Source organism: Coptis chinensis, chromosome 4, assembly GCF_015680905.1.
Source record: "Coptis chinensis isolate HL-2020 chromosome 4, ASM1568090v1, whole genome shotgun sequence".
Classification (NCBI taxonomy): domain Eukaryota; kingdom Viridiplantae; phylum Streptophyta; class Magnoliopsida; order Ranunculales; family Ranunculaceae; genus Coptis; species Coptis chinensis.
Window position 1 is genome coordinate 97,943,085 of NC_141459.1, and position 18,860 is coordinate 97,961,944.

The 18,860-nt window shown below is 43.4% G+C and overlaps 2 protein-coding genes across 2 annotated transcripts; both read right to left on the minus strand.

Moving 5' to 3' along the window:
* Positions 1-571: 571 nt before the first annotated feature.
* On the minus strand, positions 572-1,015 carry LOC147506073 (uncharacterized). The gene has a single exon (XM_086605691.1). It carries the CDS (start codon positions 1,013-1,015, stop codon positions 572-574), a length of 444 nt encoding a protein of 147 aa, XP_086461817.1.
* Positions 1,016-3,049: 2,034 nt separating this feature from the next.
* Positions 3,050-3,991, minus strand: LOC147506074 (uncharacterized). Its single transcript, XM_086605692.1, has one exon. The coding sequence runs from the start codon at positions 3,989-3,991 to the stop codon at positions 3,050-3,052; it is 942 nt and encodes a 313-aa protein (XP_086461818.1).
* Between the last annotated feature and the right edge of the window lie 14,869 nt (positions 3,992-18,860).

Sequence of the window (18,860 nt, forward strand, 5' to 3'; positions counted from 1 at the left end):
GTTGTCCGATAGGCCCAAAGCACCCGATTTAGTTCGTCGGCCCAGGTCCCCTTCTGGCCCTCCAGTTTCCTCTTGAGATTGTTAAGTATGGTTTTGTTAGAGGACTCCGCTTGTCCATTTCCCTCGGGGTTGTAGGGGGCCGAGAATCCCTGTTTGATGTGATACGCTTGCAGAAAATTCTTAACCCTTGATCCCGTGAACTGGGTTCCATTATCCGCAATGATAGAATAGGGCACCCCAAAACGGCATATGATGTTTTCCCACAAGAACTTGATCACTTGCACCTCTTTCACCTACTGCAATGGTACGACTTCGATCCACTTTGTAAAATAATCTGTCGCGGCCAATAAGAATCTCCTTTTACCGCGAGCCATGGGCAGCGATCCCACTATGTCAAGGGCCCACATCGCGAATGGCCACGGGCTAGACACACTGTGCAGCGGCTCTGCTGGCGCCAATATCAACTGAGAAAACCTCTAACACTTCTCACATTTTTTGGCGAATTCCACGGCGTTTCTTTTCATGTGAGGCCAGAAGTAGCCTTGTGTTAGCAATCACGGTAATCTTGTTGTTACGCCGCCGAGTGGCTCCCACAATCCCCTTTGTGTAACTCACTGAGCACCTCTTGAGCCAGTTTCGGCCCCAAGCATCTTAACAACGGTCCATTGAAATTCCTCCAATATAATTCCCCTCCCACCAACGTGTATCTTCGTGATGTCTGTTCCAACCTTTGTCTTTCTCTGGAACAAATCCCCTCACCCCCTGTCAAAAACTGCTTGATTGGCATCACCCATCCTTCGTCACCCTCCGCGGTATTCATCACTCCCAATGCTTCCTCGATACTCGGCTTGTCCCACTTCCTCACTTCGAGGGTCCTTTCCTCGGACCCTGGCATGGCCGCAGCTACATAAGCCAGAGCATCTGCGTGGCGATTCTCCCCTCGGTTCAAATGTACAAAGCGGATTTGTGCGAACTTCGACTCCCAGCTTCGCAGGACTCCCAAATATCTTGCCATCCTGGGGCATCTCGCCGCGAACCCTCCATTTGCCTGGCACACTACCAAATTGGAGTCGAGTATACAGTGAGCTCCTTCACCCCCAGGCCTTCTGCCATTCTCATGCCGGCGATTACCGCCTCATACTCCGCTTCGTTGTTGGATGCTGCGAAACCCAATTTCATTGTCGACTCTGGCACATGTTGTTATGCGGCGTGACCAATACTACACCAATTCCATCGCCAAGATCCGTTCTTGACCCATCAGCAAACACTCTCCAACCGTTTCGTTCGTCCCATGGGTTCAAGCTATCCAGTTCCTCTTCCCTCTCCGGTTCCAAAACCATCTCCTCCCCCCATGTAGGATCCTCTGCGGGGAACTCTGCCAAGAACTCCGCCACTGCCTGAGCCTTCTCCGCTGTCCTAACCTGATATTGGATGTCATACGAACTTAGCATCACGGCCCATTTCAACATTCTTCCCGACTTCTCTGCTCTCAAAGCCTGCTTAAGAGGCAAGTTCGTGACCACGATCACTGCGTGGGCTTCAAAATAGGGCTTCAGCTTCAGAGCCGAAAATATCAAGGTGAGGGCGTACTTCTCCACCCGACTGTATCTGGTTTCTGCATCCAACAACGTCTTACTCTGAAAGTATACTGGCCTTTCTATCTTATCCACTACTCGAACGAGGACCGAGCTGATTGCATAATCTGTGACCCCAAGGTACAAATACAATTTTTCTCCCTCTTCGGGTCGCGACAACAAATACGTGCCCCTCTAAATACCTTTTAAGCCCCTGGAATGCCTGTTCACATTCTGCCGTCCATGTGAAATCTGTGGTGTTTCTCAATAGTCTGTACAGTGGCCTACATTTGTCGGATGATTTCGAGATGAACCTGTTGAGAGCCGCGACCCTTCCAGCCAACCGCTGCACCTCCTTCACTGTCTTTGGCGATGGCATCTCCACCAACGATCTTATTTGCTATGGGTTGTCCTCTATTCCTCGCTGTGTCACAATATACCCGAGAAATTTCCCTGTGGTGACTCCAAATGTGCACTTCTCGGGATTGAGTTTCAAATTGTGTGTTCGCAGTATCTGAAATGTCTCCTCCAACCCTTCCAAGTGCTCCTGTTCTGACATACTCTTCTCCACCATATCATCGATGTATATCTCAATGCCTTTTCGGATCTTGCCCTCGAACATCTTCTCTCCCAAGCGCTGGAAGGTGGCTCCTACATTTTTTAATCCAAATGGCATTCTAGTATAGCAGTATGTGCCCCTTCCACTACGAAGGCAGTTTTTTCCTGATCAGGTCCATACATTGCCACCTGATTGTACCCCATAGACGCATCCATAAATGAAAAGAAGCTGAACCCCGCCGTCCTATCTACCAACTCATCCACTCGCGACATCGGATAACTGTCCTTCGGACACTCTAAATTTACGTCCGTGAAGTCCCCACACATCCGGACCTTTCCATTTTTCTTCGGGACCGCGACCACGATGGACAACCAGTCTGTGAACTCCACCTCTCTTATTATCCCCGCACCCTTTAGCCTCGCAACCTCTTCTCGGATTCCTTCTGCATATTTGGGTCTCACGCTTCTCATCTTACGTCTCACCGGCCCGCGTCCTCCTCATCATGCGCGGCGATGACACGCGAACTCGGATCTAACCCAGTGACATCCTCTATCCCCACGCAAAGGCGTCTGTTATTCACCAAGCATTGGACCAACCTATCCTTCCATTCTTACGTAAGACTTCGACCCTATCGATGTTAACTTCTCCTCTTCGCCCCTCCCCAAGTTTACTATCTCTATCTCGCCTAAAGTCTTGGGATCCTCCGCGACCTCCTCTCCCTCCTCCACGCCCCAAGATCAGAATTGCTTACGCCGCCTCTTCCTAGAGCTCGTCGACTCCTCTTCTTACCGTCCGCGGGACATCCTTTTGATTGTATTCGGTGATCGTTCTTGATGCCACCCGATCTCCGCGGACCTCATATGTTCCGTTGGGGTAGGGAATCGGATAACTTGATAGTAAGTCGGCGGCACCGCCCTCATCTCATGTATCCATCTCCTCCCCGGGGATGATCGTTGTATTGGGAATTAGAGTCGACCACCATGAACCTTGAGAACACTGTCACGGGCCCCGTTGTTACTGGCAGCAGAAGTTCCCCCATAGGCTCTGTCACACTTCCATTGAATCCATACAAATTTGTCCGCGGAGGTCTCAGTTGCCCCAGGTTGATCCCCATCTCCTCAAGAGCTCCTCTGAATAGCAAATCCACGGCGCTACCACAGTCTATCAGGACCTTTTTGACCACATAATTGCCCATCGCCACTGTAATAACCAACGCATCCTCGTGTGGCGTATCCATGCCTCGGAGGTTTGCCTTGGAGAACGTAATTTTCTCCTCCCCGCTCATTAAATCTGCTCTGTATCTCTGCCCTCTGTGGGACTCATTGACCTGCTGAATACTCGCTGTCCTCCTGACCTTATCCCGGTGGGCATTGTGACTCAACGCTTCTCCACTGAAGATAACATTTTTGGTTCCCAATATTCGTCCCGCGGCAGGCCCAGGCTCCCGGTCTGGAGTTTCCCCAACGAATTCCCTCAGCATCCCCTTCTCTATTAATCTCTGGACTAACCATTTCAAGGCATAACAATCATTGGTTTCGTGATTGCGCACTTGGTGATACTCACAGTATGGCTTGTTGGGCATTTCGGCCGGAATGGTTCGCGGCCCTTCATATCCTTGCACATTTTTAATCAGCAGTAGTATCTCACTTAACGGTTTCGCCAACGGGACATGTTCCACCTCGCGGTATGGCTTCCGCTCCCTTTGCTCTCTCCGCGCTATCTCTCTTCCTCTTTCCGGCCTTGAGGACTTTCCGCGGTACCTTTCCCCGCCTCGGCCACTTCCCTCGGTCTTTCTGCGTTCACCCCTTTTCTCTACCGCCGATACTGTCTTGGTTCCTTTCTTCGACTCCTTCTGCATGGTGTCTTCATATCTTATATACTTCTCTACCCACGGATACAACTCGTGCAATGTTGCTATCTCGTTCTTCGCCACGGAATGATGAACTGCCGTTCCAGGTCGCAGCCCCCTTTCGAATGCTATTACCGCTGTCCTCTCATCCAAATTCTCTACCTTTAGGGTCTCTGCCTTGAAGCGACATAGGTACTCTCTGACCGATTCCGCGGATCTCTGTCTAACGTTAAATAGGGTCGCGATGTCCACAACCCTCCTCTTCTGATGTATAAAGTGGTCAACAAACGCCAGCTCTAACTCTTGGAAATTGGTTATGCTCTTTCTTGGCAACCCGATAGTACCGGTCGGAAGCCCCACCCTTAAGATCGCGGGAACATCATGCACCGCAGAACATCATACCTCGCCTCTTGCCAAAGAGGCATCTCTTCCTAAAATGATGGATGTGATCTGCCGGGTCACCCGTTCCATCATATCTCACGAATCTCGGCCGATTAAAGCGCTTTGGTACCTCGAAGTCCATATCGCATCTGCGCAAGCGGGTTCGGTTCAGCCCGCCACCACTTGATCGCCGCGCCGCTTGGACCCTTGTTTGTTGAAGATTAAGCCACTTTCGGTCAACGTTAATCATTTGTTGTACTTGTTCAACCGTTAACCCGTCACCGGATTATCCACTAGGGTCGGTCCTTGTTCCTCTTCGCCCTCCGCCTTTTCATTCTCTGCTTCCTCCCCTGTTTCTTCCTCGGTCTCCTCCTCCACCCTCTCCTTCTCTCGTCTCAGCTCCTCATTTTCCTCCCTCAGCCTTTCAATCTCTTCCCCGCGATAAGCCACGCTTCTTCTTTTCGCTTCTTCCCTCCTCCTCGTCCTTCCCCCTTCTTCTACCACCGCCGGCATCCTGTTGCGGGACCATTATCTTTCGGAGCCTACGACCAACCGCCTTCTTTGGTGCCATTTCTACTTTGTGTTCCCCACAGACGGCGCCAAATGTTACAACCTTATTTCTCTTACGAGCACTATTCCCTAGCCCTTAAGCACTATTTTCCTTCTCAGCCCTCTCACTCTCCTTTGCTCTCCTAAGTCTTTTCTTTTCTTAGGTTAATGGATCCGCCTCTTTTCCTCTCCCCCACTATTACTCTTTATACCTTTCTTTTCATCCATCATGGCCCTCCACCTGTCCCTCCATCTCGTGGTCCTCTTAGCTCCATGTGTAGGGTTTCCGTACCGCGACCACACGCTGTCACCCCGATCCGGTGGATCTCGGACTTATGTGCTATGCTGACCTGGCCCATCTCACCATTGATATCCCGGTGCTACATCCTGCCACTACAGATACTAATGAAATAGTCAGCATAGGTGGTGTGGAATAGCTTGCTACGATCTTAAGACATAAATAGCAATTCCGAATAATCCAGTGCTGTTAACAAGGTTTTCAAATGTCAAAATCGTATTTAGAACATAGAGGTTCTGGAAGAACATAGATTACCACTCCTTTTCAATTTATTTGATTTTTTCAATTGGGAAGAGTTGGTAAAAGACTTAATTTAATACGAATACCAATCCCATGTATTATACTTATATCATCTTGCTATGAATTCCTTTTCCTGGATATGCTACGGTCTGTTTTAATAGAATATTGAAATTATGAGTGACTTCATGTGATAGATTGCCTACTTGAATGCGCTTAGATTTGGACTGAAGAGGATATTGTCACACCCTAAATTTTGACAAAATCGAAAAAACAATATTTGTTCCCGACTCTTCGATTTTCAAGGTGTGATGCACTCTCCACTTCCAAAAACTCATAATCTATTTAATTATTCTAATAATTTGAAACCAATAAAAATTTTAAATAAACAAAAGTCCTCTTCATTTCAAAAATTTACAAATATAATTAAGTTACAAATTTTCTTTCAACAACTCTTTAATTATAATTACAACTGAAAATACAAAACAACATTATCTCAATTAAAATCTATTGCACCTCAAGAGAAAACAAAACATATCCTGAAATGAGACGCTAACGCAAACCACAAGCATCAATCCACCTTCTTCAACACTAATCCTGTAAAGACTTATCAACTGGGTCCATTTAATGAACACACCCAATAAGCAAACATGCAAATCGGGTTAGCATTATAAACAATGCTGGTATGAGTAGCCCTCAAGTACAATATATATATATATATATATATATATATATATATATATATATATATATATATATATATACACACACACAATCCATAAGGCAGTTAGTTCCTCTACCGAGGTGCCTTAACTTCCAACGACTAATACAACATTCTTAAATACAATAATTAAGGCAGGTAGTTCCTCCACTGAGGCACCTTAGCTTCTAGTTCAATAATAATAAGACATTTAGTTCCTCCACTGAGGCGCCTTAACTTCAAAACCATACTAGATCAATTGTATGTTAACAAAGGCTTGTTTCCTTAATTAATCTCAGGTATCTAGACATCTCACTAGCAGGGGAACAAGGATTTTATTCTTTCGAAATTCAAGTTAATATACATACAATAATCGAAACATCTACGTATGAGCATGCATGCAGTGATCTAATAATGAAATGTACGAGCAGGGCCGTTTCTGGATCCTTTGGATAGCGTCCTTAAGTAGGTTCTCACAGGTATGTGTCGAAACACAATTTCTCTCTTATTTTTCCACTCAAGCTTTGCTATCTCCAGTGTGCAGTGGGCACACGTTTCCTCACATACTCAATGACAGTCAGAGGAGCCGAGGTCGAGAAGTCATAACTACTACTTATTATCATACTATCCTATTCCTAATTGAGCTAGAGGTCTTATTAGGTGTTATGGGGCTTAGGTGGTAGTGTAAAAGAAACTGGAATGGAAAATTCAAAAATGATAAGTATGAGAGAATAAGGTCTTCGAGATATTTATACTAGAGAAATCCTTTTTTCTTTCCTGCTTCTAACATGGTTTCCATACTTGGATTTTTCAAGCTTTTGTATTCCCTTTTGATTTGATCTTTGGGGGGGAATTCTAACCTTGATATTTCTTTTGATTTTTGGAAACATATTTCTATTTTCTTTTTCTTTTCTTTTGAAACAGGTAACTGATTTTGATTTGTGACAAGGTTTTTCTCTTCATTTTTCTGCACTTCATCCTATTTCTCATACTCATCATCTAGGTAGGCTTATTATTATTATTATTTATTTATTTTTTATTTATTTATTTTTTTTGGTTAATAGATGGGTAATGATTTTTTTGGTGAAGTAGAAAGGATTAATGAAAGGTTCAATGGGGCAACTAGCGGTAAATTTTTTTTTTACAGGTGTGAATTTTTTTGGCTATATCGATCCAAAGAAGGCCTAAATTTTCGCATAGGATTTGGGTAGTGATCAAGTAAGTAGACGTGTGAACTTCTCTATTCGGAAGAACTATTCCTCTGTGTCATTACTGATATATCACACATTTTGAGGCTTTTGGTTAGATTCTTACAGGATATGGAAACTAAGTTGTCTAACCGCGGGTCCCGTAACTTACTTCTCACTGTGTACATTTAATGATAGTCGGTGCATGAATGCTCATGAAAAGATGTAAAACCTATTGCATACGTATTAAATTAAGTTTCTAAGAACAAGTCCTAATTCTGATGCTAGGGTGAGATTTCTAAATATTTTTCATCATAGAAAGAGAAACGAGAATTTGTTACTAAATACGTTTATTTAGACATTAAGTAAACTATATACAACTATGCATGCCTAATTTTTGCAAAAGGTTCTCACCACCCCCAAACAGTCGGACACTGTGTCCTCAAAGTGTTAAGAGGAAGAAAGAGTATACCTGAGAGGCTTTGAGCAAAAATAAGGCTGACATCTTCCACAGAAATTTATTGTAACACACTATATATTATACATTATAAAAGTAGAAGCACACTGTTAGAGTAGCACACCGTTAGGTTATTTATTTATTTCACATCAAAACGTAAAACAAATATGTACATGCATCAACTCACATTGCCCCAACCTTGAACTGGGGGATAGTCCATCCTTGCCTCGTCCCTGTAGAAATGTCATTCCTTCGCATCCCGCCAATCTATCATAGCTTTCCAGACTTCACTCCACTTCCTCTTCTTTGCATTGTCTAGATGAGCTATCATTTTATCATCATTAGGGAAAGAACGAACTTTCTTAAGATACCTTGCGTATGTGTCCATGTCCAAATCGCAAAAGAACGAATTATCTTGTTTGTTGGACACATAGAGTCGACCTTTACCCAAATCCTGAAAAGGTGGCTGCAAACTTCGAGGAAGTACGTCCTCACTATCCCGCATGCTATAAATCGGCGGGGTGATATAGTGTTGCCGAAAAAGATCGAGCCTTCTTAAGATTCTCAATTACTAGTTCTCAGAATGTCGAAGGTGGTGTGTTCTTTGGCCAATGCATGGAATGTCTTACATCCGACTTTGATGCCGTGGAAAAATGTCAATCTCCCATGATGTTCGAAAGAATAAATAACATGGCGGTTCCAACATTCATGGTCATATATCGGCTAGTGGAATAGTGAATTTCGCCATCGGCCGCGACAAACGTTCTTTGACGTGGGCAAGGCCATCGCCATACCGGCAGCAAAATCTTCCTAGAATAGTCATTAAGGTCATTCTCTATCATGTATTGAATGGGAGATCGGGCTGAAGAGGAGGAAGGTCTAGAGCCATAGCCACCGTTGGCTCATAAAAGCATGTCGTGTCACCAATACGTGAGTGTAAACCCATTCAAAGGGAAACCCCGATACCGTGGTAGATCTTCCATGTTATCATAAAAATAAACTGCCAAACCTAGGGAGTATGTCTGCTCCGGGTGTAGAATGAGAGAGTTCCAACCAACTTAAGTTATGTAGTCTCTGAAAAGATGTCCATATGCCGGAGAATTCAGCAATGAATGGAAAGATTGTTCCGGAATCATCTTTGGAGCTTCCATTGTGTGAAAAAAATGTGACCTGTTTAGACAAGGATAAACAAATATTAGAGTATGATGAGAATAATTAAGTAAAAACAAATTACCATACGAAAATTAAAAACTTAAAAAGAAAATGATAACTAATATAAAATAGCAAAATTGCAAAATTTAAATGGTTTCATTGGCCCAAGTAACGGCGAGGATCCTTTTGTGGGAGGGATCCGTTTATAAGATTTTCTATGCCGTCAATCCGTGCAACAGCCTGTTGCAACATTTTGCTTTCAATGCGTAAATCTCGTGTGGTTCTCCATTATGAGAGTGTGATTTGCCAAGAATTGGTTGTGGCTGTGCAAGAATTGTGCTTGTTCCTCTTCGTTTATTGTCCGCAGGTCCTGAAATTCAAGAAGGCTGGTGATAATAATGTTCTAACGTTTGAATAATGTCATCAGTCCTTGTTGAATTAAGCGAAGCCCTTCCATGGGATTAAATACGTTGCATAATGCATTTTCATGAAAGATGTTGTCGGTGGAACAATCTTCGTTGGTTCCTGCACTGACATGGTTCTTTGCAATGTCGGGGTTCCAGAATCCGTTCCTACATACTGAGTGAATGGTAAGAATGTTAGCTGTTCGAAGAGGTGTATGAGGAGAAGTACTAGAAAAACCCCAATGTATCATGATAAGTGTCACAATGGTTGGTAAAGGGGCTGCCTTTTTCCTGGCACGTGCGATCGCATTCCAGAGAAATTTAATAATGTAAAAATCATTGCAGTTAGTCTGCAACACCCAGAGTAAATGGAGGAGGGGTTTGGTTATTTCTGAAGTCTTGGACGTGCCGATGACATTGTGAGCTACCTATTGGATCACATATAATTGGTTCTTTTGCAAAGATCGCTGATAAACAATACGGTTTTTCCGGTTGTATTCGCCGTGAAGGATAGTTGCAAACATCAAATGCCGGATATTATCGAAAGGTGAATCCTGAAGGTGTACTCTTTGGTTTGTAATAGGAATTTGAAGTACCTCAGAGATGATTTCCATAGTCAATTGATGCTCGCATCCGTTAGCACGACAAAAAATTTTCCGTTTTGGAAATAACCGCTTTTATAAAATAACAAGACCAATTTTCTGGAATAAAATGTTTGCTTATGGTGTAAAAGAGGGTACCATCCTCGACGTAATATTTCAGTGTCAAAAAAGGGATGAAAAAGACCATTTTGGAAATTTTCCATAAAATTTTGCTCAGGCACGAAACTTCGAGTGAGGGCCATTAAAGATGGAGTGGTGGAAAATTAGTTTTGAAAAAGGGAAGTTAAATTTTTGATGTGTCTATCCTTGTTATAAATAGGCACCCATCCGAAATGTAAAAGATACGTTTCGAGGTGTCACAGGGTAGTTAGACCACGTGTATCTTCTAAGATATGCGCAAAAGTGGATGAAGTGTGGATGAAAAGAATGGGGCATGTGACAAAGAGTGCCACCTTTGTTGTTGTTGTTGTTGTTTTTTTTTTTTTTGAAAAACGTAAGTAGAAGGACAAGGAAAATGTAGGTATACAATTACAATAAGATGTAAGAACGTACAACGGTATGGAAAGACAACACAATGATACGATGACTTAAATACAAACCTAAATGTTAGATAGAACTATATGCCACATTAACAACATGACTATAATAAAACAACCGAGCATGAAGACTTGAGTAGCATATTCAATCTGCTGCTGCTCAAACTTTTCTAGTGCATCCATGAATCTTGAGCTTGGAGTGATCCAAAAACGGTTTTTAGAATAAGAAGTGTAGAGGGAAGAATATGAAATGAGTGAATATGGAGGAAGAGTTGAACTTATTTATAGAAAGAAAATTGCCGTTTTCTGACCGTTTTCTAGATGTGGTCATGACCGTTTTCTGACCGTTTTCTAGATGTGGTCATGACCATTTTCTGACCGTTTTTTAGATGTGGTTCATGACCGTTTTCTGACCATTTTTTTATGCGTTTTCATTATCGGTTTCTGAACGTGTTAGTTACGTTAAAATTTGTTGTTTAAGTATGACATGTGAAATATATTTATATATATGTATATAATTTATTATTACCAATATATGTTCCTACCTATATACTATAATATTAGATATAGCTAATATATCAAGATAGAAATATTTAGGAACCATCTACTATTAAGCTAGAAAATGCAAACACGTAAATAAAATATCTGATATAAATATTATACAAGACCGGAAAAAATAAATCTAGCTACTGATGATCCTCGGTCTTTGTAGCGAGAATCCTCGGGGCGCGCGAAGAAGAACCGGGAGTCCCGCGACGTCGTCGCAAGATCTGAGCTCGTGGAGGCTAACTGCTCCCCCGATATCACCAAGAGTATCCATCACTTGAGCACGAAATCGATGATCGCTCGCCATGAACATTCAATAAACCGGTTTCGCGAGTAAGCATATTGTCCTGAAATGCAGTCATGGAGGCTCTCATTTCCTGCTGGAATTAAGCCCATCTTTGCGTGCATCATCGACTTCGTGGCGAGTGGTCATATCTGCCCTTAACTTCGCCCAAAGGTACGCCTCATCAATACCGGGCGAAAGTGTACATGTCTCTCAGACCACCGCTCACGCGCACGTAGGGCCTCTATGGGTTGGGTGATCTTACTCATGGCAGTCTCATCAAAGTATGGTGGGTGAGAGGATCCTACGCTAGCGTGCTCGGCAGCCCTAGGTGTTGTGGGTTGGGTGATCTTACTCATGGCAGTCTCATCAAAGTATGGTGGGTGAGAGGATCCTACGCTAGCGTGCTCGGCAGCCCTAGGTCCTGTATGCATTTCTTGAAGACAAGCATATTCTCATATTGTGGTATAGGGAGTAGTGGGGTGGCAGACAGAAAACCCAGATTAATCATGACTTGCGTTACTAGAACGACAAGGGGGGCTGACATAAGAGTGGCATGTGTGATAATATCAAAAAGAAAGGTAACGATGCAGAAGTTACCCTTTCGCTCCTGGAGGATCCAGAGAAGGTGGAGGAAGGTCTTGTTGATGTCGGAAGGCTTCGAGGTGCCAATGACGTTGATCCAACCATTGAGTCACCGCTAGCTGGTTCCGTCGCGATCGAAATACCGATACGCGCATTTCCCGTCGATGTTGTACTCTCCCTCGATTAGCGTGTCGAACATTAGGTCATAAGTCCGTGGGTACACGGACTGCTCTCTGCCGAATCGATGACGTTAATCGACCGGTGGAATGCCCGTGATCCCGAGAGCAACACACGGTGTGACTTGCGGCGCGACACCCTCGGTGACCCAAAAATGGTCGCCATTAAAGCTTCCATTGTCGTAGAATTTCATCACCAAATCCTTGGAATAAAGCCCTCCATTGGCATATAACAAACTCTCCCATCCTCTAGAGTGAATTTCGTGATCAAAGAATGGAGCAAACATCCCGTTTTCAAACAAATTCCCAAAAAAAATTTCAACACAAATCTGCCTGTTTCCGGCCATTGCTAGTCGTAGAGAGAGGATGGCTATTGATTACTGATGAGAGGGAGAATTGGGATGATCTGACGGAAGGAAATCTTGATCGGAGCTGTGAGGGTCTCGCGCGAGACCTGGTTTTAGTGTGGGCCTGTCTCGTGCGAGACTAATTCGAGAGGGGGCAAGATCCGGTTTTTTAGGAAGACAAATCGTGTATTTGTGACGCGTGTTATCGGGTTTTTTGGGTTTAAATGGACCGAGAAATCGATATTTTGGTTAGGCCAAAAAATTTCTCGAAGCCCAAATCAAGCCTAAAGCCTGATTTAAACCTAAAAATCTAAATGTGTACCCACGACTCGTTTGGACTCCGAATTGGACGAATGAGATATCGAAACGATCGGCATGAAAAATTCTATCCAATTGTATGAGTCATTCTTGAAAGTCATAATTTTTTTTTTTTTAACTAGAAAAGGAGAGTGTAAAGGTTTTATTTACATACAAGGGAGATATACGTGAAAAACACTAGATGTCTAGGGGAGTCACCATCTTAAATCATAGGCAACTGTCATGTCGGCTCTGGAGCGAACCCAATCCAGCCAGACTGTGGTTTCACCTCTATGTATTATGGGGTTAAGGGCAGGACGGTACCATCCCGGATCTGGCGCCGCTTCTGATCTAATAAAATTGCCCTTTTTACATACGGCTATCCTCAAACCGCCCCAAGGGACTCAAAGTAACCAATTCAAGGGTTGGTCTAGTGGAATCCATTGCTCGTTTGTGTTCCAAGTATGCAACATCTGAGGTTTGACACGAATCTCATGTGCAAAACTTAATGCAAAGGGAAAAGGTAACAAAATAAACATATGTACAATGTGAGTCTTTTAGCGTCAGATCCTCAAGACGAATCGAGTCTTTTAACGTCAGATTCTCAAGACGAATCCCAACCTGTGGGAGAAACGGCGCGGCGACGAAGATTATTCTGAGCAGCTGGTGTTAGACAAAAGTATACCTTAAACTGGCTAGTATCGGATAGGAAGTCCGGGCCTAGACAGAAGGGTGTTTGGCAATGCATACACCAGCCCATCCTTCAAGCGTCGCCGCTTACGAGCAAAAGAACTATGACCATTCCCTATTCGTGATGAGTGAGACTTACACCAAATGATTAGCTAAAGTTCACGAGGTAGAGAGTAGAAAAGGGAAGAGAAGGAAGGAGGTGAAATTTTAGGTACCCATCGTTTACCGAAAGGTACGTTTGCTCGTGTTGCATAAGACATTTATATACTTCTGAAAAAAAGAGTTTTCGTGGACTAAGGTTCCAGTAACTTGCAACCACACACTTTAAAGAACTTTGGAGATCATAAGATAGAAGATGGCCTGGCTACCAAAATGGCGTACCCTCTATAGAAACAAGATCGAAAGTACCAAACGAAACATCATCTAGTCGGTATATCTTGGATTACGAAGAAGAGTCCGCTCAACATCCGTGAGCGTAATTGCGGGTAATGTTTTAGGCGTTGCCCATTGACTTGAAATTCACTGTTATCTTTTTGGATTAAGCAAAGAGATTGCCCCATAATGTTTCACAGTTGACACAATGAAAGGACCAGACCATCGTGTTTTCAATTTACCAGGAAAGATGTGTAATCTTGAGTTGTACAGTAAAACTTTTTGGCCAATTTTGAAATCCTTACGCAAAATGTGCTTGTCGTGCACTCTTTTCATATTAGCTTTGTAGGATTTCGAGATCATAAAGCATCACTCGAATCTCCTCCACTCATTTAATTACAGGTTTTAAACTTCTCGCCTGCCTCGATGATATTGTAATTGAGGCTTTTGATGGCCCAAAAGGCACGATGCTCAAGTTTAACTGGCAGATGACAAGGTTTTCCAAAAACAATGCGGTAAGGAGACATCCCTATAGGTGTCTTAAATGCTGTTCGGTATGCCCACAAGGCATGATAAAGCCGGAGAGACCCGATCCTTCCTTGAGGGGTTGACAATTTTCTCTCGAATAGACTTTATCTCTCATTGGAGACTTCCACTTGGCCACTCGTTTGTGGGTGGTATGGAGTAGCAACCTTGTGAGTAACTCCATATTTCTTCATTAAAAACTCAAAAATTTTGTTATAAAAATGTGTACCCCCATCAGTGATGATAGCTTTGGGAACACCAAAACGAGAGAAAATATTTTCTTTTACAAATCTCACGACAGTCTTATGGTCATTTGAGCGACATGCGAGTGCCTCAATCCATTTGGACACATAGTCTACGGCGACTAAAATGTATAGAAAACCTTGAGAAATAGGGAAGGGTCCCATAAAATCAATGCCCCAAACATCAAAATTTTCCACAATCAAGATAGGATTTAGGGGCATCATATTTCATTTGGTAATTCGACCTAGGTGTCGCGACGAATGCAAGCTATGCAATGTTCGTGTGCATCGCAAAGGGTGGGCCAGTAAAAACCACATTGTAACACCTTGGTCGCAATTTTCTTTCCACTGAAATGACCTCCGCAAGATTGTTCATGTCAAAAGGATAATACGTCGGTGTGTTCCCAGTCGGGAATGCAGCGACGAATGAGTTGGTCTAAACAATACTTAAAGAGGTAGGGTTCATCCCAGAAATAATATTTTACAGTGGATAAGAACTTTTTATGATCAGGATGTGACCAAAAGGAGGGGAGTTCCTCAGTAACTAGGTAGTTAACGATATTCGCGTACCATGGAGATGGGAAAATAGAGTACAAGTATTCGTCCGGGAAGGAATCACTGATAGCTTCAGAATCACTATCGATGTCACTAACCAGCCTTGATAAATGGTCAGCTACAACATTTCGGTTCCTTTCTTGTCTTTGATTTCCAGGGTGAATTCTTGTAAGAGAAGGATTCAGCGGAACAATCGTTGTTTTGCGTCCTTTTTCGCGAGTAAGTACCGAATTGCTGCATGGTCAGTATATACAATGGTCGATGTTCCAACTAGGTAGGGGCGAAACTTATCCAAAGCATAGACAACAGCTAGGAACTCTTTCTCCGGTTGTGGTATAATTACGTTGAGCGTCGTTAAGAGTTTTACTAAGTAGTAAAATGACAATGGGTTTGTCGTCACGTCGTTGGCCTAGCACGGCACCAATAGCAAAGTCGCTAGCGCCACACATCGATTCGAATGGTTGAGACCAATCGGGGTTGAATGATAGGAGCGGTAGTCGAGCGGTTTTAGAGTATCAAAAGCTTGTTTGCAATTGAAATTGAAGTCGAATACTGCATCCTTAAGCGGAGATTGGTTAAGGTCGAGCAACTTTAGAAAAATCCTAAATGAATCTCCCCAGAAACCCGAGCCGTGGCCTAAAAGGCACGAATATCACGAAACCGCATTAGGAAGGTAGCGAAGAAATTTTAACAATTTTAGTTTTATCAACCTTTATCCCGCCTTTTGAAACAATATGACCTAGAACAAGTCCCTTGGTAACCATGAAATGACACTTCTCCCAATTGAGTACCAGATTTTTCTCTTCGCAACGCCGCTAATAATTTTTAGAAAGGTTGGATAAACGATTCGTTAAAGGAATTTCCGTAAATGGAAAAGTCGTCCATGAAGACTTCCATATAACGTTCCACCATATCACTAAAAATGTGAAGCATGCAGCGTTGGAAAGTGCCTCGACACTACAAAGACCAAAAGGCATTCGATGCGATGCAAAGGTTCCAAAGGGACACGTGAAAGTTGTCTTTTCTTGATCGGTGGGATCGATGATAATTTGGAAGTATCCAAATAGCCATCAAGAAAACAGTAGTAAGCATGACCGCTAAACGCTCTAGCATCCGGTCAATGAATGGGAGAGGAAGTGATCTTTACGGGTTACGCATTAAGTTTGCGATAGTCAATGCAAATTCTCCATTTCAAAGGAATGCGAGTGGAGATGCACTCACCATTTTCATTTTGCACAACTTGAATGCAGGACTTTTTAGGAACAACGTGGACAGGACTAACCCAGTCACTATCTGAGATAGGGTATATGATACCCGCATCAAGTAAACGTAAAACTTTCTCTCTCACTACTTCTTTCATGGCGGGATTAAGGCGGCGTTGTAGTTCTCGTGATGTCTTTGTGCCGTCATCAAGATGTATACGATGCGTGCATATGCTAGGGTCTATTCCCTTGATATCATCTAAGGACCATCCGATATCGGAGCGGTGTTCACGAATAACATGAAGCAAACGTGTCTCTTCGTCTGTAGTCAAGTGAGCAGAAATTATTATAGGGTGACTACCATCGGGATCGAGATGCACGTACTTCAAATCAGGGGGTAGAGGTTTTAAATCCGGAGTTGGAGAATTGGGGATCAAGGATTCATGAGGGATCATCTCTTCAATGGAAAAGAGCGAATCCGGTTCCTCTGAATTAGTTTGCACCGAAGCATTAGGGTCAAATAGTGGTACTGACTCTAATAATGCATGGACATCCCTTATGTACGAGTCATCGTCAAACTCTGGATTATCAAAAGAAAGAAATTGGTGTATCTCGTCTGGGGGAAAAGAGTTTGTGAAATAATCATGTTCCAGACTATCAACCAAGCTAATCTCGCCCTCCATTATAGGATCGGGAAACTGTTTCATTAATTTGAACACGTTGAGTTCGACGAAAGGTTCTCGAAAAGACAATGTCATTGAACCGTCCGGACAATTTATGAGAGGCGTTGGCGATTCAAGGAAAGGGCGTCCCCAAGATGATAGGGATGGAGTCACAGGCTACTTCGATTATCTAGAATAACAAAATCAACCGGGTAGTAAAAATCTTGGACCTTTACTATAACGTTCTCTACTATGCCTTTTGGGTACTTGATGGAGCGATCCGAAGCGTTGCAGAGTCATATTAGTAGGTTTCAATTCTTGAAGACCTAACCGCTTAAATAAGTAGTAGGAAGTAGGTTAACACCGGCACCTAGGTATAAATGTGCGATGGCGGTATACTTATTAATGATGCATGGTATGAATACAGTTGGTCGAACAGGTCCTTGTACTTTTACCACACCATTGGTAGTGGTAATCGAGGGAAATGCTTTCGATGAGGAATGCTTGTTGAGGTACATTAAATGCGTCGTTTGGTGGTGTACATGTCCTTCAAAAACTTGGCATGCTTGGGCAAATGCTTTAGCGCATCTCTAGGAAAGGTAAGTTTATGGTCAAATTTTTGAAGGTTTCACGGATCTCATCAAAATGTTCATCATGTTTGTTCTTTACCAAGCAGGGAACGGAGCTTTTGGACGGAATCGCGTATAAGGATCGGGTGGTATCTTTTCCTAGGGGCGTAGGGTGTAGATTTTGAAGGTACAACTTCGTCCCATTATAGGTTGCGAGTAGGAGTTGGAAGGGCGTCGGTCGTGACTTCCGTCGATTCCTTTGTCGGCATAATGATATATTATTGTCGATGGTTCGGCCAAAACGAAGAGTGGTGATGGCATTTACCTCACCCTGGCTTGGATTACTAAGTCCTGGTGCATTGTTGAGTTCAAAGGCAGTGTTTGTAGGCTTAGGGTTTGGAACTGCTTGGCTAGGGAACACGCCCTTTTGACTTTTATCCCCGAGCTAACGGTTGAAGAAGAGACCGCCGGATAGAAGCTAGGATTTGATTCTGTTGATTCATGTATGTCAGGAAAGTTTCAGCCGTTTTATCGGCTGTGGATTGTACCAAAGGAGCAACATGAACTAGTTCACGGTTATTATTCACGGGTTGATTTCGGTAGCCATATCCTTGGTTAGCGGGAACAAGGTTGCGGTTGTTTTGGTACCCCATATTTGCGTTGTTGGGAAAATTACTTTGCCCTTGCTGAAATTGTGGAGGATTTCCTTGACGATAGGAATTGTAGTTCGCTGGGTGGTGGTCGCATGAGAACGTTGTTGCCACCTGAAGGAGCTTGTTGTTGGACAGGGGGTGCCCAAGCTAAATTCGGATGTTGTCGCCAAGGTGCATTAGGGATGTTGAAAGCACAAGCCTCTCAGAAGGTTGGGGAAGACACTCGTATACCAAAGGACAATAAGAATCGGCGTGCTCAAGACTTAAGCAAAGAGGGCATGGGGAAGCGTTGGCAGCCATGACCTGTTTGGGTTTTTGTTCATTTACTTATACCGAAAGAGCATCGACCTTTTTGTTTAGGGACTCGATTAGAGTTTTTAATTCCGGATCGGGTTTGACCTCGAACATAGACGTAACTTTGGTAGGAGTGTCTTTAGAAGATCTAGAAGAATCAGTGTTTCCCCAATGGGTGCTTCGTGAGGCATGTTTCTCAAGAAAAGTGTATGCTTCAGTAGCGCCCTTGTCCATGAAACAACCGCCGTTCATGGTATCTAATGTTTCCTTTTGATGGTCAGAGAGACCATTAAAGAATGAACGGACTAATACAACGGTGTCGAGTTGATGATGGGGACATTCGAGAAGTAGATCAGTAAATCTGCTCCCACACTCAA